Here is a 26,309-nt window from a genome sequence, read left to right on the forward strand (position 1 = left end):
CCCAATCTGCCCTTGTTCACAGAGATAAAATCCTTGTTATCAAAAACTAACAATGCATTTCTAAGTGTTTATTTTAATGAATGTGAATAAATGAATATTAACAAATATGATATATGATAATATTATCTAATAGTACATGCACTATTAAACAGTTGTTCCACTATATAACTTCATGCATAATTGCTTTTTATAACGGAAATTTCCACCAAGTTAACTAGATCTGAACACAGTTCTTTTTATAATGGAAAATTTCATATTTGTCCTAATTTAAATATTTCACAATGCCAATTCCCTGATGAGTAACATATTCCTGACCAGATTAACAATTATGTAAGAGCTAAATCTGTATATTTCAGGTTTTTAATTTGACTTTAAATGTTATATTAACTATTATTTAGACTTTTATTCACATTATTCACATGAAAAGCCTATAATCAACTCTCTAGATAATCAGATGGCAGAGATTTAAATGAATCAAAATATGATTGCCATTTAATGATTTAATTTGATAATCGTGAATCGAGGCTAAGTCTTGATTAACAAGTACATTTGCTATGATAATAAACACTCTATGCCATATCTTGTCAAAATTACAAACTTTGGTAAATTTTCTCAGAATAAAGTAATTTGATTGATATTTTCAATATATTATAATAATAAAAATAATAAGATTCTTACATAGCGCTTAACTCCAAACAATAAAGTCTGCTAAAAATGCACACAAAGTTAATTCTGAGTTAACTTTTGTGTATTTTTTTATATACTTAGAAAACAGGAAAATCTTTTATTTAATTTAGATTTAAATATTGGAAATGACGGAGCAGATTTTAAAGCTAACAGCAGGGCATTCCACTTCAAAGCCACTGAAACTTCAAATGATTTAAAACTCATTTTTTTTCAGTTTCTGCAATGACACTGCAATATATCGTTGAAATGAAATGAAATGGGGTTTAACAACCTACTGTTCTGCTCCTATACTGGGCTAATGAAGACGGGCATATGCCATACAGTGTGCTATGAGGGAAATTTTGCCCGGGCAGCAATTGATAGCTAGGGATTTACATTTTCCTTTAAATACGATGAAGCATTATATTGCCATGGTGGCACTGATACACAACTGTTAAAATTTTGAAATCTTTCATATTCATTTTGCATTATCTATTTTTGAACTATTATAGCAAGAACGGCCAGCTCTTTATCTAAATCTTACATATGCATCTTTAAATTAGTAAATGCCATTTACTGAAGGTTTCAGTATATTAATTTTGAATTATCTGTTTTGGAACTATTATAGCAAGAATGGCTAGCTCTTTATCTAAATCTTACATATGTGCATCTTTAAATTAGTAAATGCCATTTACTGAAGGTTTCAGTATATTAATTTGGAATCATTTGTTTTGGAACTATTATAGCAAGAAAGGCTAGCTCTTTATCTAAATCTTACATATGCATCTTTAAATGGTTTCCTGATCAATATCTTTATTATGGACTTTAGACTTCCTTGACAATTTCATGTCATCTCATCATTTTAGGCTTTTTTTCTGGTGGTGGTTTCATACTGGAAGGATTTTTATCATCTGGTCTTTCAGTTTTAATTTCTGTTTTCATTTCTGGTTTATTTCCCTCCTCACCTATTAAAAAAAGTAACATTAAACATGCATTATGCAAGAGCTAAATCTGATTATTGCAAGTCTTAATTTAGGCTTCAGATGTTATAGAAATTATAAATTAGATCTTTATTTAAACAACAAGACGAAAATGAACTCTGTAGACCCACGGATGGCTCGGCTACAGCTCGTATTTAAATAGGATTTCTTTAATTGATTAAATCAAATAAGGTGTAACGTGATGAAAATACGTCAGTTAGATCGAGGCTAAATGATAGAGTGTACTTAGCAAGGCCGCTGTAAAGCGTTTCCTTATGCCATTGAAAACTTTACTTGATAATCGAGATATGTAGGTGGAGTTAACGCCTGTCAATCAAACGATCGGCGAAGGTGAAGACGCATTTCGCTACCATTTTTAGTCAAATATTACAACGATGATAACTATGTTCAGAATAAAGTAATTTGACTGAATTTTTCAATATATTCTTCTTTCATCATCTACTTTTGAACTGTTATAGCAAGAATGGCCAACTCTCTATAAAAATCTCCCATAATGTATCTTTAACTAAAGAGAAATATATTAGGTGACTCCATATCACCTGACATATTAAAAATAGGCATGATTAATATCCTTCATTAGTCAATATAGTGATTTCATTTAAAATCGTTGATCCTGAATAATATTTTATTCTAACTGTATGAAATGAAATGAAATTGGGTTTAACCTCCTACTGTTCTGCTCCAACTGGGTTAATGAAGATGGGTCTGTGCCATACAGACATTTTTACCTAGACAGTGGCACTATGGCCTACTCTTATATAAAATTCCAACTGCCAAGTGATATTTTGAATTGCCAAGTGTTATTTTATGTGCACGCCAATGTGTACATGGGACATCAGTTTTTCGTCCCATTTGACAAATATATGGTCCTGTATGGATCGAACACGGGACCTCCAGGTTTGCAGAGAGAGAGAAATGAGGTTTAACGTCCACTCGACACCAACTTGGTCATTTCGGGACTAACATATAGTTTCATTTTATTTCAATAATTCGCTTGAGCGTAGGGGTCTTTAGCAGTGGGAGGAAACCAGAGGACCCGGAGAAAACCCACGAGGTTGGACAGGCGACCCTACTCCTTGTCACGTACAACCGGGGATTCGAAACCACGCCAGTTGACTCAATGACAGGCTGTATGATACAGCGCGCGCGTGCTAACCATTCGAGCAACCATTGCTCCCTATTCAAACTATATTCAAATTGGTTATTTTTAACGTTTTAATTAAGAATTTTTAAAAAATATCTCTTGTTGTTGTTCTTAGCGTTTAACGTCCGCTTCCACCGAAGGTGATATCGCAGACAAGTTCATTTTAATGATCTTAGCGCAGGGGTCTTTGCTGTGGGAGGAAACCGGAGTACCCGGAGTAAACCCACGAGGTTGAGAAGGCGCCCCTATCTCCAAGCCACATACGCTCACACCTGGGATCGAAACCACAGCCGCAAGCCAGAGGTGACCGGCCAAGTAGAGGTCGAAGCCTGACACTCTAGGCCACTAGGATTAAATGAGGCCCTGCATGTATATTATATCGTCTTTGTAAAAAACAAACAAACAAAACTAATAACACATGACACAATTATATGGAATACAAGTTACTTGAAGAGTTTATTTCAGCGACGTTTCGACAAGGGTTCTCCTGTCTTTATCAAGCTAAGAGAGACAGAGAGAAATGGGGTTTAACGTCCACTCGACACAAACTAGGTCATTTCGGGACTAACATATGGGTTAATTTTATTTCAATAATTCGCTTGCGCGTAGGGGTCTTTAGCAGTGGGAGGAAACCGGAGGACCCGGAGAAAACCCACGAGGTTGGAAAGGCGACCCTACTCCTTGTCACGTACAACCGGGGATTCAAAACCACGCCAGTCGACTCAATGACAGACTTTATGATACAGCGCACGCCACTAACCATTCAGCCATCCAACCCCCCATCAAGCTAAGAATGACAACCATAGTACAAATGAAGATATATACTAGGGGATATTCAGAAACAATACAAAACTGTGGAAATGCACTGCTGTTTTTATTAGAGGTAACCAGTGTATGTTAATAACAGGCCAATTGCCTACACATGAACATAAACAGTTCATATGGGCGGCTTATCAGACGGCCCCATTTCACTCGCAAAGAGATACACTGTCAAAAGTGAAAACGAACATTTTTGATTTTTGTCTTAACATAATGAGTAATTGTTCAACCAATGCTCAGACATGCTCCTAATCAACCATCCATTCATGATTTGGGGCAATCCGACCCACTCCTCTTGCAGTGCCACAGCCAATTCTTGCAGTATTGTCGGTTGACGTTGACATCGATCAAATTAAACGTAACACACTAAAGAAAGGATAACTAAAACCAGTAAATCTTATGCAAGAACCGATAGGAAATCAAACATGGATAGGATAAACCCACAAGCAGCAGTTTTCATCAACCCTTCCTTGAAGTATCAAATTTGACAATGAACCCCTCTGACATGCAGCTCAGTGGTACTGTTGGGGCGATAAGTTCTTCATCTGTGAACATACTCTCAAAGCATGTCAAATATCCATGACTATTTATCATATCATAACCTGCATAGATATTTGCATTTCAATATCCCCTACTTTTTTTTAAGAGTATATATACAAAATATGGAACAAAGAAAAACATTAATATACCATCAGAGATAATCATTTGGAAACCATCAAAAGGTTACGAAGTTATAACAGTGGGTAAAATGAACTATGTTCTCATTCAGTTACTAAATGCCACTTAAACAATTTGAACAAAATTCAACCATTAATGGACATATATTCCTTTTACAGATTAAAAACATTCACAATATTTCGTTTGCAAAGGGATCAAAAATGGCAATCCGCAGCTTAATATTTGTGAATTTTTCCAGACTAAAAATCCTACTTCTTATGAATCCATTGGATGTCTGTAAGGCCAACAAGATTCGAACAGATTCATCACATGTTAATGGAGATTTGGAAAAAATTTGGAAAAATGAATAATGGTCTGCCAGTGTTTTTGGTGACATTTTGAGATATAGGGATGATGAGGATGATGGAAAAGCAGCAAAAAATGTGGAATTCACATTGTCAAATGGATTCGCGGAATATCACGGAATCGTCCAAAAATGAAATTTATTCTGTGCAATGAATTTGAAAACGAAACATCACATAGTCCGAACAGACGAAGCGAATGCTAAACAAACTTGGTCAAGTAATAATATCAAAACATTTCATAAATAAATGTGCAGTCAAGCAGTAAAAGTGAAACATCCGAAGAAAATATTTTAATCTCATCTAAATCAAACTTGTCTTTTCCAAAAAATTATCAAAATTCCTACAAAACTATCTATTTAGGCATTAGTTCTATGATGTAGGTAAGTTTCTTGTCTCTCAAGGAGAGAGTACATCATGGCTATTCTTAGAGGTCATTGACGTCACACTTTTGCAAGCCTTTCATTGGCTTAAGAATGAGGAACAGAGTTGACACCGTCTGCTAAAAAGGCGAGAAGTGACTAAAATCTGAAATGGAATTTGCCTTCATCTGAAGTGGAAAATTATCATCCCTAGAGATAATGGTTCCAACCGCATTATGACGAAGAAACCATGGTGTAAACCTCAAGATTCAAAGATCAGTGTAATAGTAAAACACTGTACATAATAAACAAAGCTTTACTTACTTTTAATAACAGTCTCTGGAGGTGGTGCCATGGTTGGTGGAGGGAATTTTTTACCCAGTTCACCCAATAATAAATCAACTCGATGTCTCTGGAACGTTGAACTTGGTTCTTCTTTTTTTTTCTTCTTTTCTTTGTGCTCTAATTTCTCTATCAAAATAATCAAAAATTCTAATTTAATAAGCATAATTTATCTATTAATTATGGTAATTTATCATAACAATTATTACCTCTTAACTTATCTATAAAAGTAATTAAGTAATAATCAATATCCACAAAATAAATATATAATAACTATTAGAATAATTAATAACTCAATCTATTAGAATAATTAATAACTATATCCATTAGAATAGTTAATAACCTATCTATATTAGAATAATTAATAAATCTATGTATTATAATAATTAATAAATCTATTACAATAATTAATAAATCTATGTATTACAATAATTAATAAATCTATCAATTAGAATGATTAATAACTCTATTAGAATAATTATTAACTCTATTACTCTATCCATTAGAATAATTAATAACTCTATTAAAATAATTAATAAATTTATCTATTAGAATGATTAATAAATCTATCTATTAAAATAATTAATAAATCTATCTATTAGAATGATTAATAACTCTTTTACATTGAAACTGGGGACACAACTGAAACGTTTTGTACAAATCTAGACAGAATATTTAAATGGTAGCATTGATATTCTGACAAAAGGAAGTCAAGGGGATTTAAAAAAAAAAAAAAAACATACAAAAGAATTTATTTTAAAACATCCCAAACAACCACAGTCATTTACAATCAGGTCAAAGTGTTCTCCATGATAATTTTACTGTTTATTTTATGATATTTTTTTGTTACCTTTTTCTTCTTTTTCTTTAAACTGCCAAAAATATCCTTTAGAAGGCGAATATTTAGAATAACCCGAAGCTAAAATAAAAATCATAAAGAATTACAAAAGTTTAAAAAGTGATTAGTTTGAAAACCCCCAAAAATCGAAACTGTTGAAATGAAATAAGGTTTAACAGCCTACTTTTCTACACCAACTGGGCTAATGAAGATGGGCATATATCATACAGTACGCTATGAGAGAAACTATGTGCAGATAATAGCAATGTTTCTGCCTAATCTTCAATGAATACTCAGAATCTAAAATGATAAACATATTCAGAGAGAGAGAGAGAAATGGGGTTTAATGTCCACTTGACACAAACTAGGTCATTTCGGGACTAACATGGTTAAATTTTATTTCAATAATTCGCTTGCGCGTAGGGGTCTTTAGCTGTAGGAGGAAACCAGAGGACCCGGAGAAAACCCACGAGGTTGGACAGGCGACCTACTCCTTGTCACGTACAACCGGGGAATCGAAACCCCGCCAGTTGACTCAAATGACCGACCGTATGATACAGCGCGGGCGTGTTAACCATTCGGCCAACCAACCCCCTCCAAACATATTCAGAATAAGGTATACCTAGGTTAGTGCTTGGATATATGATAATTAGTCCCAGATGACTGTTATTTTGAATATGTTATTATGAATTTTGAATTATTTTCTTACTGAAATTTATAATGCCTCTTTAAATGAGGGCAGCTTATCTCTTTCTTTATTAACCTGTTAAGCGTGACATTTTTAAAGAGAGAGAGAGAGAAATGGGGTTTAACGTCCACTCGACACAAACTAGGTCATTTCGGGACTAACATATGGTATAATTTTATTTACATAATTCGCTTGTGCGTAAGGGTCTTTAGCAGTGGGAGGAAACCGGAGGACCCAGAAAAAACCCACAAGGTTGGACAGGCGACGTTTTTAAAACGTTAACTACCCCCTATTGTGTAATTAATTTGACGAAGTGACGAAGAACTATGTACTATGTTCTAAGAATAGGTTGGGGGAAAATACCTCCAAGGCGTTATTTTACGCCCTACACACAGTGAGTGGCAGTTGTCCAGGGGGAATTCCCAAGTGACGAACTATATTCTAAGAATAGGTTGGGGAAAATACCTCCAAGGCATAATAATCACCCTACACACAGTGAGTGGCAGTTGTCCAGGACGTTATATAACAACCTACACACTTAACGGGTTAAATTAGAGTTATATTTAATTACCTTCATCAAAAGCGGACTGTAAACTAGACACACAATTTAACTGCAAAAAAAAAAAAAATGTGATCTTAATAGAAATTAATCATAATAGTATTGCAATTAATTATAAAGACTCAAAGCATTAAATTACTAACATAAGGTACAATTTTATGGATACACAATTACTGAGTTTACTGAAACATCACATTGTATTAAACTCAGTAATTGTTTGTGTATCCATAAAATTGTACCTTGTGTTAATATGATCAATTACTAAATGCCAATCAAAGACATTAAATTACTACTTACTAGCTAGGAATGAGTGATTTTAGTCATTTTTGGAGCAATATGCTTTTTCAGCAAGACTACATTTATTGTATTGTTTTATGGTCTAATAGTTTTTGACATTTATTCTGGCATATTATGCCTTTAAATATAAATTAACATTAAAGAAACGTACCAATCTGGAATTAACAACACTACATAGATCTGGTGCTTGATATACAATACCAGCTATAATATAATAATGAGCTAGAGGCGAAGCTGAAATAAACAAAATATAATATAACACCGTGCTAGAGGTGAAGCTGAAATAAACAAAATATAATATAACACCATGCTAGGGGTGAAGATGAAATAAACAAAATATAATATAACTCTGTGCTAGCGGTGAAGTTAAAATAAACAAAATATAATATAACACTGTGCTAGCGGTGAAGTTAAAATAAACAAAATATAATATAACACTGTGCTAGTGATGAAGATGAAATAAACAAAATATAATATAACACCGTGCTAGTGATGAAGATGAAATAAAAAAAATATAATATAACACCGTGCTAGAGGTGAAGATGAAATAAACAAATCATTTAAAGTCATGTCTTAGCTAGAAATATTATTCTTTAAAGATACCTTCCTGTTTACAAACTGGGTGATTTAATGATATATTTGGAACATATTTAAACTTATTAATCTATCAAAATTTTGCTTTAAATCCTTCTCAAAACATTGTATTAGTGAGGGAACAACCCTGCTATAAAAAATCATCTAAAAGAAGTCATGTTTGGGTCATGTGACTTGGCTGATGCGGTACTAAGCAACGTGTGTGAAGTTGAAGGAGAATTCATTGCATATAAGACGATGTTGTCTTTAATCGCTGTCCATTTATCATAAATATCAAACCCAAATTAAATTCTCGGATTATCCACTGCCCACATCTTTTTCCGTGTTTTTTTTATCTCAGAAACTCTTGTACGTTTAAGCTCACCATCAAGTTTATCAATACAACAAGCGCTCTCTAACGCTGAAAGATCAGAAAATCTTTGTGTGCAATCTTTAACATGACTTGAGCAGACATCCTTAATCGTCGGGTTGCCAGTTTGGGAAACCCTTATATTTTATATATTTGTCCTATGTGCACTTAATGGTGTTTTTCAGGGAATCCAGTTTTTTTTTCTAGTAAGATTGGATTTTTAAACTATTGCCATACTTTTATAGGAAATAACCACACGATAAATACTTTTGTGGGAAAGTATCTTTATTATGTATCTGACAAATAATTCCACAATTCGTATATTCAAATAGTACAAATGTAGAATTACTTGTGAGCATGTGTCTTGGTTAAATAATATTATTTAATCTGTACTTGACAAATAATTCTTGGCTAATAATTATTCTTTAATGTGTAACTGACAAATAATTCCACAATTTGAAACATTCAAATAGTAAAACTAGCATTCAATATTATGAGCACCATTTTATTCCATACCTTGTGTGGGTGAATGACGATGTTGTTTTCTGATAACATAAAGAATTGGTTCTTGAACATGTAATAAAACATACTCTATTCCAACCATATTTCTGAAGAATGGAATAAAAATAACTAGTTTGCACTAATAAATCGGCCATAATTATATATAATCGTCATCCAATAATTATTTTAACTATTGCATACTATATAACAGTCTAAAAATTTCTTTCTCTTCCATTTTCTTGTTTTCAACAAATATTTGTTGGGATTTTTTTTTTTTTAATTCATGCAAAAGATGCATTATGTAAGATCTACAATTATTACATTTTTAAATCTTTCAAGTGTTCAAATCCATTTAAATCTCAGCCATATCTGATGGTTTAGAGAGTTGATTATAGGCTTGTTATGCAAATGATGTCTAAATAATCTATACTAATATTTGTGACTGTCGTTTGTTTGTCTGCTTGTTTGTCTGTCTGTTCAGGAATTTCAGGGTTGGTGGCTACACTAGGGCTGTCCCGAGGCTGACTGGGAGTAACATGGGCTAGATGGCATTGGCCTACTGGTACTGCTTCCAGTTTCGTACTTAGATTACTTTCAAACCACGCAGCAGTGCAGTGCCGGGTCATCTGCTAGTAATATACATGTACATGTATATATTTGAAGCCAGAAAAAAGACATGCAATAGGCAGATTTAGCTATTACATTTGCCTACTGAATCTTTAAGATTTCATACTTAAATTTTAATCCATGCGTAAGCTTGTACATATCAATATAAATTCAGTTTTTTCTAGAATAATGCTAGGCCTACTTACTGTAGCTGGTCTGTGTTTAAACGCTGCATTTTAATAATTTCATTATTACACATTCTATCATAGAACGGATTAGATCTTTCCGAGAAATAATCAAGTACATTGTTCTGATTTAAAACCGGAATCCAAGCTGTATCATGCCATGATATACTTAAATGATCTCGATCTGAAATTAACAATAATAAATCACTGAAATATCCGTCCTCCGGATAATAACTGTAGTCTGTATAGAGCATCCACAAGATATTTTTAAAGTGATCAAGGGCCATAAGTCTGGCAGTAATTATCAGAAATCGTTATAGAAAACTATAGGATTACACAACAGACTTCAGGATACAAGTTAGATCTATAGAAAAATATAGTTTTTACCACCAATTTATAGCAGCACAAATCAATCTATCGGTTCATTTTTTTTCCATAGTTTCTTACAGTATTCTATAAAAAATTACACTTGGAAAAACTCAACTACAGATCCTTGGAAAAACTCAACTACAGATCCTACAAAACTACTGTATAGTAAATTATTTCAGATCTGTATATAGTATTGTCAACAAATCTTGGCTACAGCATGAATTCTTTTTTTCCCTATAGTATTCTATAGAATCACACAGAATTCTACAGGAACCTTTACTTTTTCTACAGGTTTTTTTTTTTCAAATGATACAGGCAGGGGCGTACATAACGATTTTGTTTGGGGGGGGGGGGGGTTTAGCCAAAATGCAACCGACTGATGCACATACCCCCAGTACGAGTGACGCAGTCTAAGCCGTGCACCACACGTGCCAGTTTTCTAGGGGCCATGTGCAGTAGCGGATCTAGTTGAGATAAAGTTTATGTCATATATGATGATTGTGCCTATAACACTGAGCAACATGAGAAAATTTTGAAAAATTGAGTCAATATCCTAGCATTTGAGGTCATTGCTGGCAGAAAGTCTTGTGGACGAGAGGACCAGAAATGTGAGTCAATGGGACAGAATCTCGAGATCTGCCCCTGTCAATTCCGCCTGTTTTGCAAGAGTTGACATAAAATTTGTATAGTATGACGCCCCACGACCCACACACTAGTATAACTAGGCAGTTCACTATAACTGTGAATATGATAGTGCTGAGACAGTATAAGACAACAGAGGAGTAGAAGAATGATGTTATAACGGAATCGAGTGCCGCAGGCGCGAACAAATTTAAGATATGTAACCAAGCTTTTAATTTTTCGGGACTGGGCTTGAAAATTTTAGTCAATGTCATAGCAAATGGAACCAAATTCTCCTTAACGAGAGGATAAGAAATGGGACAGAATCTTGTGGCCTATCTGTCAATTTCACCCGTTTTGTGATTGTTTGTTTGAGACCGACTGTGGTGAGTACTTTTTTTGAGACCGATTATTTTTTTGCCGACTGCGGTGAGTACTTTTTTTGAGACTGATTATTTTTTTGCCATGGGGGAAAAACATTTCATAGAACAACATACTCACAACAGAATAAGAGTGACAAACATTTTTTCAAACATGACAAGCAGACATGGTTATTTTATACTATAGTTTTGTGTGACGTGTGCAATTTAGGCTCACACTCACAGATTCACGCAGATGTCAGCTGTTTCGTAACCTAGCGGTTTCGTACTTAGTTCATTTGTACCTCACATGAGTCGTTTCGTACTTCACTTCGTACCTCAAATTGATTCGTACTTTTCCTATGTTGTTGAAATCAGTAAAATCAGTTAAAAGAAATTGAAATAAAGGTGAAACGATTTGATCAAATCCAATGGCTACGCTAAATTTATGTTACACAGCCTGCCCAATAGTAGTAATTCACATATATTTATACTAGATTGCTTCAGCATTCACTAAATTTACATCGGTTACGATCGAAAGCCATTTTCATGCAGTTGGGTTTCAATAACAGAATTACCCTGTGATATGACCGTATATACGGTCCATGATATAACAGATGAAAGAAACGGGTACGCCCATATTCACATGTAGGCACCTTAATTTTGGAGACTTAATTGCTGCGTTCTGTTTCTAGGCACAAATAACCCAACCATATCAGAAAGCATGCAGTTTCACCTTACAATGAGTTAAATTGATTTTGGAATTCTTAGTATAATCAATCATTTTTAATTGCTTTAACAACCACCAATCAGTTGTCGTCAATAATCACAAATCACAACTCACTCAGCAGAATGGGTTCAATAATCAACCCCAGATTAAATACTTTTCAATCGTTTTTTAAACTACTTTAACAATCACCAATCAACTGTCGTCAAAAATCACAACTCACTGAGCAGAATGGGTTCAATAATCAACATCAGATTTAAAAGAAAGGCAGGTAATCGTTTATTATTTCAATTTCTTTCAACAACATATATATTTATTTTAATTTCTTTAAATTCATTAACAACATATATGAAAAGGTACGAATCAATTTGAGGTACAAATCACGTGTGTATTCTAATTCTCGTTAGGCAGCCATTTTTATAAATTTAGCGCAGCCTTTGGATTTAGGAAAAGGAACTAATCAATTTGAGGTACAAATCTCGTGCATATTCTAATTCTGGTTTGGCATTTTCAATTTCTTTCAACTGATTTCAACAACATAGGAAAAGGTACGAACGAATTTGAGGTACGAAGTGAGGTACGAATGAACTAAGTACGAAACAGCCTGCACCCATTCACGCAAATACATAGTATTTGGGATCTATTCTGACAGTGTTTGTTTACCTCATTAATTCATAAAGTTGCTGATGCATAATTTTGAGACGGACTGCAGTGACTGCACTTATTTTGAGACCGACTAGGCCTACATGTATTTTTCTCCCTGGGGGAAATTTTGTTCTTAGACCAACATACTCACAACAGAATAAGAGTGAAACACAACACAACATGATAAGTTCACAAGGTTATTTTATACTAAAGTTTTGCGTGAGTAACGTGACGTATGCAGTGAGCACTTATTTTGATACCGACTGCTCTTATTTTGCGACCGACTGCACTGATTTTGCGACCGACTACTTTTTTTCCTGTGGGCCCCCCCCCCCCCCCATTAATATATTGTTTTGTTTTTTACAGTGGCATGATTAGGCAGGCCTATTTCCCATCAGGGATCGTTTTTTCGTCAATTATATAATTCAACTGTATGTTTCTTTCCTGGCATTTTGAACTACAGTGTATGTGCTAGTTGTATGGATTGGTTGTCTGACGACAGGGTCAACTCATTCATCATTGCCATTTTATCTTTCTTGTTTATCAAATATAAATTTTATTATGGCCTCGTATTTATTAAAAACATCATGAAACTGAATACATTATAATTTAGCAAGTTAACATAGGCAATAAGGCTTACCATTCATTATTTTAAATTATTGAGATGAGTTCGTATTAACTAAAAAGCAATATGGAGATCTGGGGAAACCCTTTCATGACGTCACTACGGTTTCCCAGTCTATAAATAGATAATACGACTCCCACAACCTCGCGGTTGAAAAATGGAAATTCCACAGGTAAAAAGAACTTACTTATTTACACAATTATTCATACTTCTTCAGACTTTCAAATACACAGGACGTAAAGATGGAGCTGAAACTTTTTCTTGTTTTTATACTCCTAGTTATAAAAGGTGGGCTATACTAATAATTACCATTTACACTGAATTAGTAGGCCTATTTCAGGTTTTAATTGTTACCATTATTAGTCGGATCCTCATTTCTTGTTTGCTAGTATGTACGTTTAATTTCTTATTTCGATTGTTTTTTTGTTTTTTGGGTTTTTTTTTTTTTAATTATTATTATTATCATTGCTAATTGCTGGAGGTGGGAGTTGTTGTTTATTTTTTTTTATTTTATTCTTTCTATTTTTTTTGGGGGGGTGGGGGGATAAAGATGAACAGAAAGAGAAAACTCACTTTTAATACTATAAAATTATAAAACGATCATAGTGTCAATAATTAGGCTACCATTTTTGGGCTTCAAAAGAATTATGTCGATATAATTAATTCCATACATTTCTATCTTTCAGGAGTATTATGTAACCTTCGTGAGCATTGTAATGGAACTTTAATGGAGCTACGCAGTCATGAGATAAGTTGTGGCTGTGACAAAATAGAAGAATCTGCACCCTCGAAAAAGTGTTGTTATGATAGATTAGGTGAGTTGATTAATTAATATGTTACCATTTAATAGAAGAATTTTTTTAGTTTTGTTGTGGTTTGGGGTTTTGATTTTTGTTTTGATTTGCTAGTTGTTTTGGGCTTTTTTTTAATTTGTTTTATTAATGTTTCTGTGTGCGTGTGTGTATTGGGGTGGGGTGGGGGGGTAGATTTTGGTGTGATCTTGGGGGGGGGGGTATTATTTAGTGCAAATATTGATATAGTTTATATGTCATGTCTTTTTCATTTGCGGAAGTTATCTTTGACCCTGTGCACGTCGTGTATCTATGTAATCAAAAATGTCAATAATAATATATTAGATTTATCATTTATATCACGATTTACGCTAGTGTAACTTCATTCTAAAAGATCGTATTAAATACAAAAAAAAATGTTATTGAAAGACCCGACATTCTTTTATACCGTTGTCACGATCTTTCTAGGTCATATGTAGACTATGCTTATCACCTTTGTAAAGAATACTTCCTTTTTAATTGTTTTATCTACACGCTTCCTAAAGTTCGAGGTCATTGCTCGTGCACTTAAATAATATGATCACGTGATTTACTCCGCACCTCTTTGACCAAAACGTCACATAATGCTGACTTCATAATAAATAAATATTTTCCCGGTGACCTTATAATTCGGAAATAAATAAACAACTGACTGATCACGTCATACAACGCGATCACAAAACCTTAGATTTTCTTTACTTTAAAGTAGCTAAGTCTCTAACCAAAAATCGTCCAACGTCTTCGACATTGAAAATACGAATGATGCTGCGATCTTACCTGGAAAAGATGGGCTTCTGATATCCAATATTTAAGTCAAAATAAACCTTTTACCATTGGTACACGAACCGTGTACCATAATGCGTTCTAGCGCCATTTGTGTTAATTTCTAGGTCCCAAATATTAGTGATTTAGCTCCTAATTTAAAGATGATTCCAGACTATAGCATTTAAAGTGGATTTTTAAATGGATATTTGATATGACTAATTCTTTGTTCGCCACTGCACACCACAGAAGATAAATGAACCGTATGTTCGACTCAACATATCTAAATTTTGAATTAAATTCAGCCTGAATATTTCATTCGCCCTTCCATGAAAAGGCACATTTAATGACAAAGGACAACGTATAGTCGTTCGAATGGGACGGAAAACAAAGGTCCCGTGTACAGATTGACGCTCACGTAAAAGAACCCTTGGCAGTTCGTTATTAGAGTAGGACAATATTCCCCTTATAGGCCCTATATATGGTGTACGCCAGTCACCATTTGCCCAGTCGGAACAAAACAGTAGAATGTTAAGCTCCATTTCATTTCATTTTCACATTTGAATTAATACGCAACGACCTTTGTATTCTGATACGTATCTACATCTGTACTAATAAATATAATCAAATAGCTACATGTGTCTTTTAATTTATAGATGATAGAAAAGGCGAGTTTTATCATGAAGTTAGCAGTATTTGTTGCAATGGTAAGGTATACAACAAAATCGACAGTTCAAATAATTCTATAAGCTGCTGCAACAATAAAATCATCGTTAATAAGGAACAGATCTGTTGTGATAAAGTGGCATTAGACATTCCAGGTTTGTTAAATACGTTACATTTCAAAAATATTTTTTATTTATCCCAACTATAGAACCTGACGACGCAGCATATGTTCACCCCCTCTCTCTTAGCATTCCATGAATATTTAACAGTGGGTAATATTGCCATCCGCAGTTCCACTGACTCTCCATCACTCTCTCACCCCAGCTCAACCCTCCATAAATCTCCCACCCCAGCTCAACTCTCCATCAATCTCCCACCCCAGCTCAACCGTCCATCAATCTCCCACCCCAGCTCAACTCTCCATCAATCTCCCACCCCAGCTCAACTCTCCATCAATCTCCCACCCCAGCTCAACCGTCCATCGATCTCCCACCCCAGATCAACTCTCCATCTATCACCCGCCCCAGCTCAACCCTCCATCAATCTCCCACCCCAGATCAACTCTCCATCTATCACCCGCCCCACCCTATTATCTACTGTCTTACATTTTATAAATATACATGTAACTTGTTGAACATATATGGAGTCAGGGGGCAATTAGTGAGAAGGGCGGTGGCTCGCTTACCTGGATGTCGAGTATTCGATCCCTGCATTGGCCGACAAAGTTCATCGGAATTTTCTGACGTGGACTCCTCTTGTCAGTAGTGCAGGACGTAGGGCCTAACAAGAACAGCTGTCTAGTCGTTAGGATGTGACGAAAAACCGAGGTCCCATGTATACATTGGCGTGCACGTAAAAGATCCCCTGGCAGTTGGAATTCGATATAAGAGTAGGCCATAGTGTCTCTGTCCGGACAAATATCCCCCATCGCACACTAGGGCGTATGCCGTCTTCATTCGCCTAGTCGGAGCAGAACAGTAGGACATTAAACACCATTTCATTTAATTCATCATTGTTGAACCAATATATAATTGTCTGTCATTATTTATTTATTTTTAGATGCATCGAAGCGTTACGAATGTTGTGGCAACACCCTACTTGATCCTGATAAAGACATCTGCTGTGGAAATAATCCGGACAGCAAGCAAAAGAAAGTAAAGAAGGTGCAGTGTTGCTTACACAATGCATACAATCTAGAGACACATTGGTGTCAAAAGGGTCTCCATTTACTGCCCCGGTCACAGTTGAAATGTGGCGCAAAGACTATCAACGTCTATGAAAACTCCTGCTGTGATGGTAAGACAACCTGCTGAGCATTTCTTTGATCTATCCATGTAAATATGAAATGGACAGAAAAGTAGACTTGAATGATTGAAATGGAGTTTAACGTCCCATTTTTCTGTTCAACCAGGCTATAATGAAGACGGGTGAATGAAATCTGACTTAGATATAGAAAAATGTAATGAAGATTTTTATTATCATTCGTTTTGGGCTTATTAGACTATGACGTTATCTCTTACAACTATAAATTGTACACACAACTGATTACAAATCGCAATCTCACGCCTGTCTTAAAACTAAAAATCCTGTGGTAGTTATGTTTACTTGAATATCATCCCCTAACATGCTAGAGTTGATTTTAGTCAGATAGTGTTGTGACTTGGATGCCTATATTTTGGGCCAGACTGTTCCAGGGTCGTAACGTAGGTTCGTTTGTGGGGGTTTACGTCCGCTTCCACCTGGGTGATATCGCAGACAGAAGGACCGCAATGCGAAACCCTTCTTAAGTAGCAACCAACCGAAAATTTACCGCGGATTAGTTAGTTTTTTGGTCTGTTTTGCTCGATTTGAGTGACAACCTTTTTTCCGTGGGTGGAGCATTTGAAAAAGGTTTTATTATGAGGGATTTGTTGTATGTTTTTGCCGCAATTGCAAGTTCATAAAACACTCAATTTATTAAATGATTATATTTGGAAGCAAACTGGCCCCTTTACGTCTGTTTTAGGCTGTACGGGATCACGTGGCTAAGTGGGTAAGACGCTGGCTCGCTAGCCTGGAGGTCGGGTGTTCGATTCCTGCATTTGCCGAGAAAGTTCATCCAGATTTTCTGACGTGGTTTCACCTTGTCAGTGATGCAGGACGGGGGGCCTGACAAGAGCAGCTGTATAGTCGTTCGGATGGGACGAAAAACCGAGGTCCCATGTACATATTGGCGTGCACGTAAAAGATCCCTTGGCAGTTGGAATTCGATATAAGAATAGGCCGTAGCGCCGCTGCCTGGGCAAAATTTCCCTCATAGCACACTGTATGGCGTATGCTCGTCTTCATTAGCCCAGTTTAGGAGCAGAACAGTAGGACGTTAAACCCCATTTCATTTCATTTCATTTTACTGTATGCTGTACCTACCACTAATCCCAGGCCTCATATGTAGGCTTATCTTAATTCATATTATATATAAAGTGACGCGTTCTCCTTTTCAGATCACGTGACTGACTGGCCATACAGAAAATCTGATAGTATGACGGAAATTGATGACACCAGGGGATGTTGTGGTAAAGCAGCAATAAATATCACGACGCATAAATGCTGCCACAAAGCCATCTCTATCAAACTGCCTTCGACTACAGGTTACGAATATGACGAGTGTTGTGGGACAGGTAAAACTAAAACTTTCAAAAATAAACAAATAGGGTTTAACGTTCACTTAACACAAAGCAGGCCTTTTTTATTTCAATAATTCACAGGCGACCGTATCCCTTAATGGAACCGCGCCACTGGACCCACTGACAGACCTTATGATATAAAACTCACTGGTGAGGGATGAACAGGCAAATGAAGCGCTTGAACTGCCGTTCCCTTCTATAATCGATAAGAATACGTATTACCCATTTTGTTTTACACAGTGACGTGCATATATAATTATGAATTGCATTCTTATGGTTGTTTTAAAAGGTACATACAATATTAATACACAGTTGTGTTGTAACGGCAAAGCTAAAGATAAAATATATGGTGATGATACGCTTTGCCTTGGTCAGAAAGTTTACAAGAAGGGGATGGAACGTTGTGGATATCATCTTATACAAGATAAACAGAAACAGAAATGTTGCTCCCGTAAGTATGGTTTCGACTTATAGTAATTAACCATATTCAAACACAACCCACAGGTTAGGCAATTAATTGAGGGTAATACAATTTAAACAAATATCGCCATCACAGTAAAAGGGTTCATTTATGGCAGATGCCATTTCGTACATACAATGTTTTCAATAGAGAAACCGTGATGTCAGATGTCTTTTCATTTCTGGGTATTTTCATCGCTTGATCTTGAAAGACCCGCAAATTTTCACATGTAGGAATATCAAAGGAATATCAGTGTAGACTTTAGTAAAGATCTGACAGAATCCGGGTTGGGGTGGCCTAGTGGTCTAGAGTACCGGGCTTCGACCTCTAGTAGCTGGTCGGTGACCTGTGGCTTGCGGCTGTGGTTCCGATCCCTGGTGTGGGTGTATGTGGCTTGGAGATAAGGGCGCCTTCCCAACCTCGTGGGTTTACTCCGGGTACCCCGGTGTCCTCCCACAGGAAAGACCCCTGCGCGTGCGCTAAGATAATAAAAAAATAAAAATAAGACAACTTGTCTACGATATCACCTTCTGGATACACATGCCCCCCAAAATCTCCAATCCTTTCAGAATTAAGCTTAGACCGCCATGGTATTTTGAGACCACAGCCCCCTCCCCCTCCCTTAGCTAAAACTGTGCGGAGGAAAGCAGAAATACATTAGCGGAAATCTCGTTTAGAGTTCCATCGATAAATTTGTGTCAGCTGTTGAATAAATGATATCTTCAAAGGCCAAATATTGTAAAGAAAAGATCACACCTAACACTGGCAATTTTAAAGCCATTTACTCTGTTATGTTTTCTCGGATGTGCAGCCGTCTTAAAACAAACATGATAGGAAATTTGATAACTGTTTCAGATCGAACACCAATACCAATTAATAGTACATGTTGTAATGGACAAGAGTTAAAGGAAGGAGAAATCTGTTGTCAAGGTGAAAAGGGTGTAAAGAAAAGTAAACCAGATGATGATGATTGTTGTTACCATCGTTTCAAATTTACTGGGGAAACATTTAATTCAAAAGATCAGGTATGATATACTAACTTGTATGTCTATAATTAGCTCTGCTATAGAACAGTCGGGAAGTTACTTAACCAACATTTTAACTCCTACATCGGCAAGTTTAGTAAAAAAAAAACTTATATTTATTCCGTTTCAATTTTTATATTTAATGAAACTAAAAATGTTTATTTAGTCTTGTAAAGATGTAAAACGAATAAGAACCATATAACAAAATAGTATTATTTCAATATGGTGGCCATTTGGGGCAGAGATCTAATCTCGAAGTAAACAGTTCTCTGTGTGCAGTATGCAGGTCCATGATTGATGCAGGTCCATGTGGTGGGGTGGGGTATTTAATAAACAACCCATACTCTTTCTATCAGAGGATTTGATTAAATACCCCACCCACACCCACATAACATTATAATCCAAAATATTAATAAAGAACGTATTTCGAATTCAGTTTTCAAGAGCAACACGGTACACTCGGTCTCTTGCACTGTTGGCAATCCTGAAGAAGCGAGCCATCACCATACTCACAGAACATTCCCACCGCGGCTTCAAAATAGGATAAGGCCTTATTGCCTTGCTTAAGATATTCAGATTGAAATATGTATATAATTTTTCATTCCAGGTGGAATGTTATTTTATCTAAAATGGCATGATACGTTTTACTTAAATTTTAATTTTTGAAATATTTTGTCATTCAACAGATCTGTCATCACGGAACAGTGAAGAAAAAGCAAGGAGGGGAATGGTGTGGTTCTGATCAGTATTCCCCGTCTGAGAAGGTTTGCTGTGGCAACGTATTGCATCATTTTAACACCAGTCGTCGATTAACTTGCTGTGGTGTGGACGCTATTGATGAAACAATAGAGATGTGTTGCCGTAAAACGATTTATAAAATACCAACCAAAGATGGAATGTAAGTTAATGCAAAATTCCGTAATAAAATAAGAAATTCGCGTGGATTTGGTGCCCAGATGTCAGGTTACATCGGTCTAAATTCAAGTAATTTACGTTCAAATTCAAGTATCTGCGCATTGAATACGACTAACAACCGCCATTATCTTGTTTATAAACATTCGAATGGGCGAGGGAGGAAGGACTAAAACGTGCCCTTTAGTTGGTTCAAGTGGCTTGTATGTAAGGAGAGAAACCTGGCACACCTCGGGTTTTTTTTGGAGTGGGGTGAGGGAAGGATCGGGTGTTAAAAATCCCTGATACTCTATTATCAGAAGCTATAAATATCAGAAGACATTCACCTGAACTCAATAGGGACTTAGGGCTCTACATCCCCAGGGCATATGATGATGTAATTAAGATGCCCAACATAATTTAACTATTAATCTTTGGTTGTACTAAAATCCCCGCCCCCACCCCATCTCATTAATAAATTTTCGATATTATAGATTCTCCCAACCTGTCCCTTATATTTTTAGAGGATTTTTGTTCTTGTTTTCTTAGTACAAATTGTGTATTGTTATAGTTGTACTTATATAATGCAAATCTTATTTAACTTCATGCACATGGCCTCACTACCTGTGCTTTATCAACTTCCCACTATCCATACATGCTACCCTTTTGAAGGGCTTCATAACTGTTAATAACCCTCTAATCATGCAGTATCAGTGCTTATTAGTAGCTAATTACCTTGTTATGTTTGTTGTTATTGTTAAATATCCTTTACACCTTGATTATTTCTATTACTGTTATTCTTAATCCATGCAGATGGTTTCTTATTAATTTCATATATATTGTCCACAAGTTTACTAAATTGTCATTGTCTGCGATATCACCTCGGTGGAAGCGGACGTAAAATACAACTAACACTAACTAACTAAATTGTCATTTGTGCTTGATAACGATAAGAGGATACTTGTCGAAACGTCGTGCTTCTAGAATAAACTAGTGATTGTATCCCATAAAAACTGTGTTCTGTTATTATAAATAGGTTCTGTATAGAAATCTAGAAGCAAGAACAGTGACCAATCTCTGCTTGCTTAATTATATTGATACAAAATACAAAATGAATAATTCCAGACCACTGCGATTTATTTATTTTAGTTGCTGCAGATTAGAAGCTTGTCATTATCAAGATGAAAACTGTTCTTGTGCTGTGAATTGTGACAACAGACTTCATTCAAAAAGGCTCCACAATAAATTTCCTAAATGTTGCGGAAACAAGGTGATACCATACGGGTCAAAATGTTGCAATAATTTCATCATTGGACGCAAAGACCGAGCCAAATGTTGTGCCAACACCTTACCTTACGATCCTAGATTTAAAAGGTGCGATTCCATGCTGCTGCCTGTGGTGAAAAGAAAAACATGTCCTCGGTGTCCGAATAAGCCCCTTACTCCAACTTGTAGGTTAAGTAAGGTTCACAAGAGATCCGATATATTCGAGTGGGTTACCCCAGCTTGCCTCCAGTCTTACGGTAAGTTTACATACTACAGGCTATTCAGATCATTGAGCATTCGGTCATTGGCTATTTAATCAATATCGTATATTGAAATCTATAAATTTATATTTCAACTTTAATTTCCATATAAACTTAACTTATTTTTTTGGACTTGGGTATTTGGGTATGGGTATGGGTTTACGCGTGTCAGGGCCCCATTCCCATCCGTTTTCCGTTTTAAACCGGCACTGGCTCAGATGTCGGGTCAGTTCTTCGGTTAAATAGCACATTCAAGCTAAACATCCCTGTTATTCAGATATGGGCACTATACCATTTATCTCAAGGTGTATATTACATGATAACTGTGCTAAATAAGTTTGAGCTGGGCGATTTCAGTGATTGTGTATAATCAATGTTTTGCATGGTATATATTTATAATCTACGTTGTCATGTAAACAGGAAAATGCCAATATTTTGAGTGGATTGTTTAACCGGAAGTAATCTGTCTTTCATGGGGAAAAGTATAGGCCTATCTAGCACTCATAATAACCCAGCCTCGGTCGTTTTACATGGAAGTTGTAAGAGCTTCTCAAGATAGTACTTTTGTCACCTGGTTTTAAGAAACAGTCTATAGCGTAAGGCCCGTTAACAGTTTCCTTGAATTTGTTAGAGTTGACCTGAAACCATTGACATTAAGATTAAATTTTATCATACCACATGCGCCTAATGCCTGTATTAGGGTATAATCTTGTCCCTTTTGCCACCCAAGCCGTTTTTAGTGTATAATCTATTATCTTTACTTCTATGATTTTTAAAAATTATTTTCAGGTTTTGTTGGCACCATCATTGACATCAAAACCGAGAAAGCAGCCGGTCGTATTATCCAGACTATTACAATGAAGAACGTCAAACCAATAAAGGGCCTGAAAAATCTGTCTAAAAGGATAGTTTTAAAAACTAACAAACTGTATTGCGTTAGTCGTCTAAAACACTTGAGAAACGTTAGGGTCGTCATTTTTACGTCCGTGAGGTCAGAAACCGAAAACAATATGTCCGTATTCGATTTTACTCACAATAATACCATAACTGACAAGGACGTTTTCTATGCAACTAAATTTAATCGTCGTTTTAGAAACAATTATTCTTCGCTGAAAATTAACGGTGTGTGTGAAAAGCCGTATTTATTATCGAGTTTTTAACGACATGCATGAGTACTGAAGATACAAATTTACTGCCAAAATAGCCTCAACTGCTGTCAATAGATGCTAACTGCCAATAATAAATTCTTAAAGTCACAGTACTTTGGTATGAAAACATTGACAAATAGTCAAATTGAAGTACTGATTTACAAAAATAGACCCTAAGGCAAAGCTAATTTAATTTTCAGTTCTTCGGAATAATGATAAATAAATCTCGTGAATTATGCTCTTTTTCAAATCTCAAAACTTAAAATTTGCAGCTAAAACATTTTGAACCGTGCAATTAAGTACTTTTGGTTTTTAAATTATTCCTTTTCTTGAAGAAATAAGAAGCAAAATTGTAACAGGTTTTCCAGAAAAACTGAAAATCAAATTGGTGTGACCTAAATATGTCTCTTGTTCTTTCATGACCGTCTTAAGTGTTACACCTTCTCAGCTTGAATATTCCCACGTCGGCTGGTCAAACTACCATTTGACGTCGAACAAATTGCAACGTGGTTTTCCCTGAAACGGAAATACCCATTATGACCCCGTGACGAAATTAAGGATGGCCACTTTTATAAAATTATCTATTATAGCCGTATTAACTCATTATGATGTTCTGAGTTGTTTTTTAAAAAAGGGGGTAAGGCGGTGGGGTCAAATCCAAGATGCTGGCTGTATACCAAAAATCACGAATATCTCTAAAACTATTGGGTTTTAAACACCATAAATGTATTACGGACGGTCGATACTTGTGAGTCCAAAAATGTTGACGCCATATCCGTATGACGTCATATAGTAATTCTAACATTTACTGCAGCCACAAGGGCTTTAATTTGGTAAAATGATTACAAATATTTCTTGAATTTCCTTTCTGGGATCAAAATATTGGCTTATGATTTGTCAACAATTTTTATCAAATATTTATCTCCAACAAAATTGCATGCCACCTGAGTTGCGTAATATTTCTAATTTGAAAAGTGAATAATAAGATTTGGTTATTCCCGTTTGTTTTCTTGTCCATAAAGATTAGACAAAACTAAATAGGTCACCTATAATAGATATAATTTATAAAAATTGGCATTTCCGTTTCAGGGAAAACTACGGTTAAGAATATGAGATCTTGTGATGCCTTTCCCGTGCATTTATATTACTTTTATAATGTGTGTGAAATAGCTTTATTTAATGTCCGCTTCAACCTAAGTGACATCGCTGTGATATCGCATACCATTATATTACCGTATACACTATACTAAAATTATTTTTTTAAATAATAAGATCATACATTATAATTCACAAAAATGCATATTCAATCATGTGCCTGTTAACTAATACACCATTGTTTGTCGAATTTGCATAATTTGATTAGAAAAGGTCAACGGATATGGCATTCACTTAATTAATGCATTGTAATTGTATCAATGTATAAATAGAGAATCTCCTACCAGTCTTTTTTGATATCAAAAAATATCAACACAAGTTGATAAAGTAACAAAAAACGAGAATCTGATATTTTTTTGATATCAAAAAAGACGAGTAGGAGATTTTATTTATCACCCAATCCCTTCTTACATGCACAAATTGATAAATATAATTCTTTGCTGTAGATTTCACTTTTACTGAACATTACGGCGTAGTGATACATCATTTTTTGACCGCAATTCAACCATTGCAAAGTCCTTTATAGTGTTTCCATCAAGATCAATTGAATAACAATAGTTCATTTGTAATAAAAAAAAAGTTACTTTTAATAAGAAATGAACTGTTCTTTGAAATTAAAAAAAAGTAGTTCCTTTTCAACTGACCAATCAAATTCATGTAAAGCGATATCTCCTCAGGAGATATTGCAGTAGATTATGAAATATATCACACAAGTGATATCTACTGTAGAATGTATTATTGGGTGATAAAGAAAAATCTCAGGGATTCCTGCATGTTATCAAACTCAGTTAATGTCATGTCTTAAATATCATCTTTGATTTGTTTAAATCAAACTGTTTGAAAATTTAGTATTATTTTTGTTAAAAGATAAATTGATAGGAATTTAGCTCTACAACCCATGGTTCATGTAAACTAGCATCTTTAATATAATGCTTGATCTCGCTTTAACTCCGTGCATCTAGATGTTGTAGAACTCCCGATCGTTGCTTCAGGAACATGGTAAACTAGTGGACCAAAGAGAAAACCAAGTTCTATATATCATTACATAATTACTAATAATTACTAATCTTCAAATTATAAATATATAAGTTTTTACAAATTCATATTGGGGTGGGGAGGGGTGCTGTCAGCGTAATTAGGTAAAATGGGGTTCTGCTAGCTTGTCCTCGCCCCACACCCACCCCGGCGTTCCGACGGCCCTGATATTAGATGAATTTTTATTTTTAGTTCATACATATTCAAGATACTTAGTAAACAATATTAATTCACTAAATATCGAATAGTCATTATGGTCAGTGCTTATTGTAAATATTCATTATTTATAAATATCTTTATATTTGTTTCATGCATGTGTGTTTCATTTTATTTATTTAGAATTAAATGTATATTATGATGCATTATGTAAGAGCCAAATCTGCCTATTACAATCCTTTCTTTTGGCTCCAAATGTTATATAAATTATTATTTAGATATAAACATGAGAAACATAATCTACGCTTTAGACCATCGGGTGGCATAGATTTAAACGGATTGAAACATGATCGCCATTTAATGATTTAATTTAAATTAGTCTATTTTGACTATTGCAGTTGTTATAATAATAAATAATCTACGCTACATCTTCCAACATTTAAAACATCGCTCAGGATAAAGTAATTTGACTGAAATTTTCTTTATTTTTATATATCATTATCTATTTTTGAACTATTATACAGCTCTTGATCTACATCTTACATAATGCATCCTTAAATGACTCTTTTAATTGTATTTATTGCTCAATCTAATCATCGATCAAATTTTAAGTTCATGTATATAAAAATTGTTTGTTTATTGTTTGTTTTGTGTATAATAAATGTATATTTTATTG

At 35.0% G+C, this 26,309-nt stretch overlaps 2 protein-coding genes across 2 annotated transcripts; one reads left to right on the forward strand and one right to left on the reverse strand.

The window, feature by feature from the left end:
- Positions 1 to 53: 53 nt before the first annotated feature.
- LOC126820326 (mediator of RNA polymerase II transcription subunit 6) lies at positions 54 to 13,406 on the reverse strand. Its single transcript, XM_050548193.2, has 8 exons — positions 13,332 to 13,406; positions 9,992 to 10,154; positions 9,195 to 9,286; positions 7,887 to 7,969; positions 7,451 to 7,490; positions 6,204 to 6,272; positions 5,336 to 5,482; positions 54 to 1,631 (listed from the first exon to the last, which is right to left on the reverse strand). The coding sequence occupies exons 1-8, from the start codon at positions 13,336 to 13,338 to the stop codon at positions 1,516 to 1,518; spliced, it is 717 nt and encodes a 238-aa protein (XP_050404150.1). The 5' UTR covers positions 13,339 to 13,406; the 3' UTR covers positions 54 to 1,515.
- Positions 13,407 to 13,540: 134 nt separating this feature from the next.
- LOC130010304 (uncharacterized) lies at positions 13,541 to 26,309 on the forward strand. Its single transcript, XM_050548161.2, has 10 exons — positions 13,541 to 13,604; positions 14,003 to 14,131; positions 15,565 to 15,729; positions 16,634 to 16,870; positions 18,055 to 18,231; positions 18,527 to 18,688; positions 19,553 to 19,722; positions 20,409 to 20,620; positions 21,763 to 22,136; positions 22,929 to 26,309. Exons 1-10 carry the CDS (start codon positions 13,559 to 13,561, stop codon positions 23,297 to 23,299), a joined length of 2,043 nt encoding a protein of 680 aa, XP_050404118.2. The 5' UTR covers positions 13,541 to 13,558; the 3' UTR covers positions 23,300 to 26,309.

The sequence above is a fragment of the Patella vulgata genome, chromosome 5 (genome assembly GCF_932274485.2).
Source record: "Patella vulgata chromosome 5, xgPatVulg1.2, whole genome shotgun sequence".
Lineage (NCBI taxonomy): Eukaryota > Metazoa > Mollusca > Gastropoda > Patellidae > Patella > Patella vulgata.

Coding starts and splice junctions, on each gene's coding strand:
- LOC126820326 (XM_050548193.2), bottom strand. Junction 9,287..9,991: donor TTAAACACAGACCAGCTACA/GTAAGTAGGCCT, acceptor TCCATTCTTCAG/AAATATGGTTGGAATAGAGT. Junction 6,273..7,450: donor ACAGTCCGCTTTTGATGAAG/GTAATTAAATAT, acceptor TTTTTATTTTAG/CTTCGGGTTATTCTAAATAT.
- LOC130010304 (XM_050548161.2), top strand. CDS start 13,559: ATGGAGCTGAAACTTTTTCTTGTTTTTATACTCCTAGTTATAAAAG. Junction 14,132..15,564: donor GTGTTGTTATGATAGATTAG/GTGAGTTGATTA, acceptor TTTAATTTATAG/ATGATAGAAAAGGCGAGTTT. Junction 16,871..18,054: donor TGAAAACTCCTGCTGTGATG/GTAAGACAACCT, acceptor TCTCCTTTTCAG/ATCACGTGACTGACTGGCCA.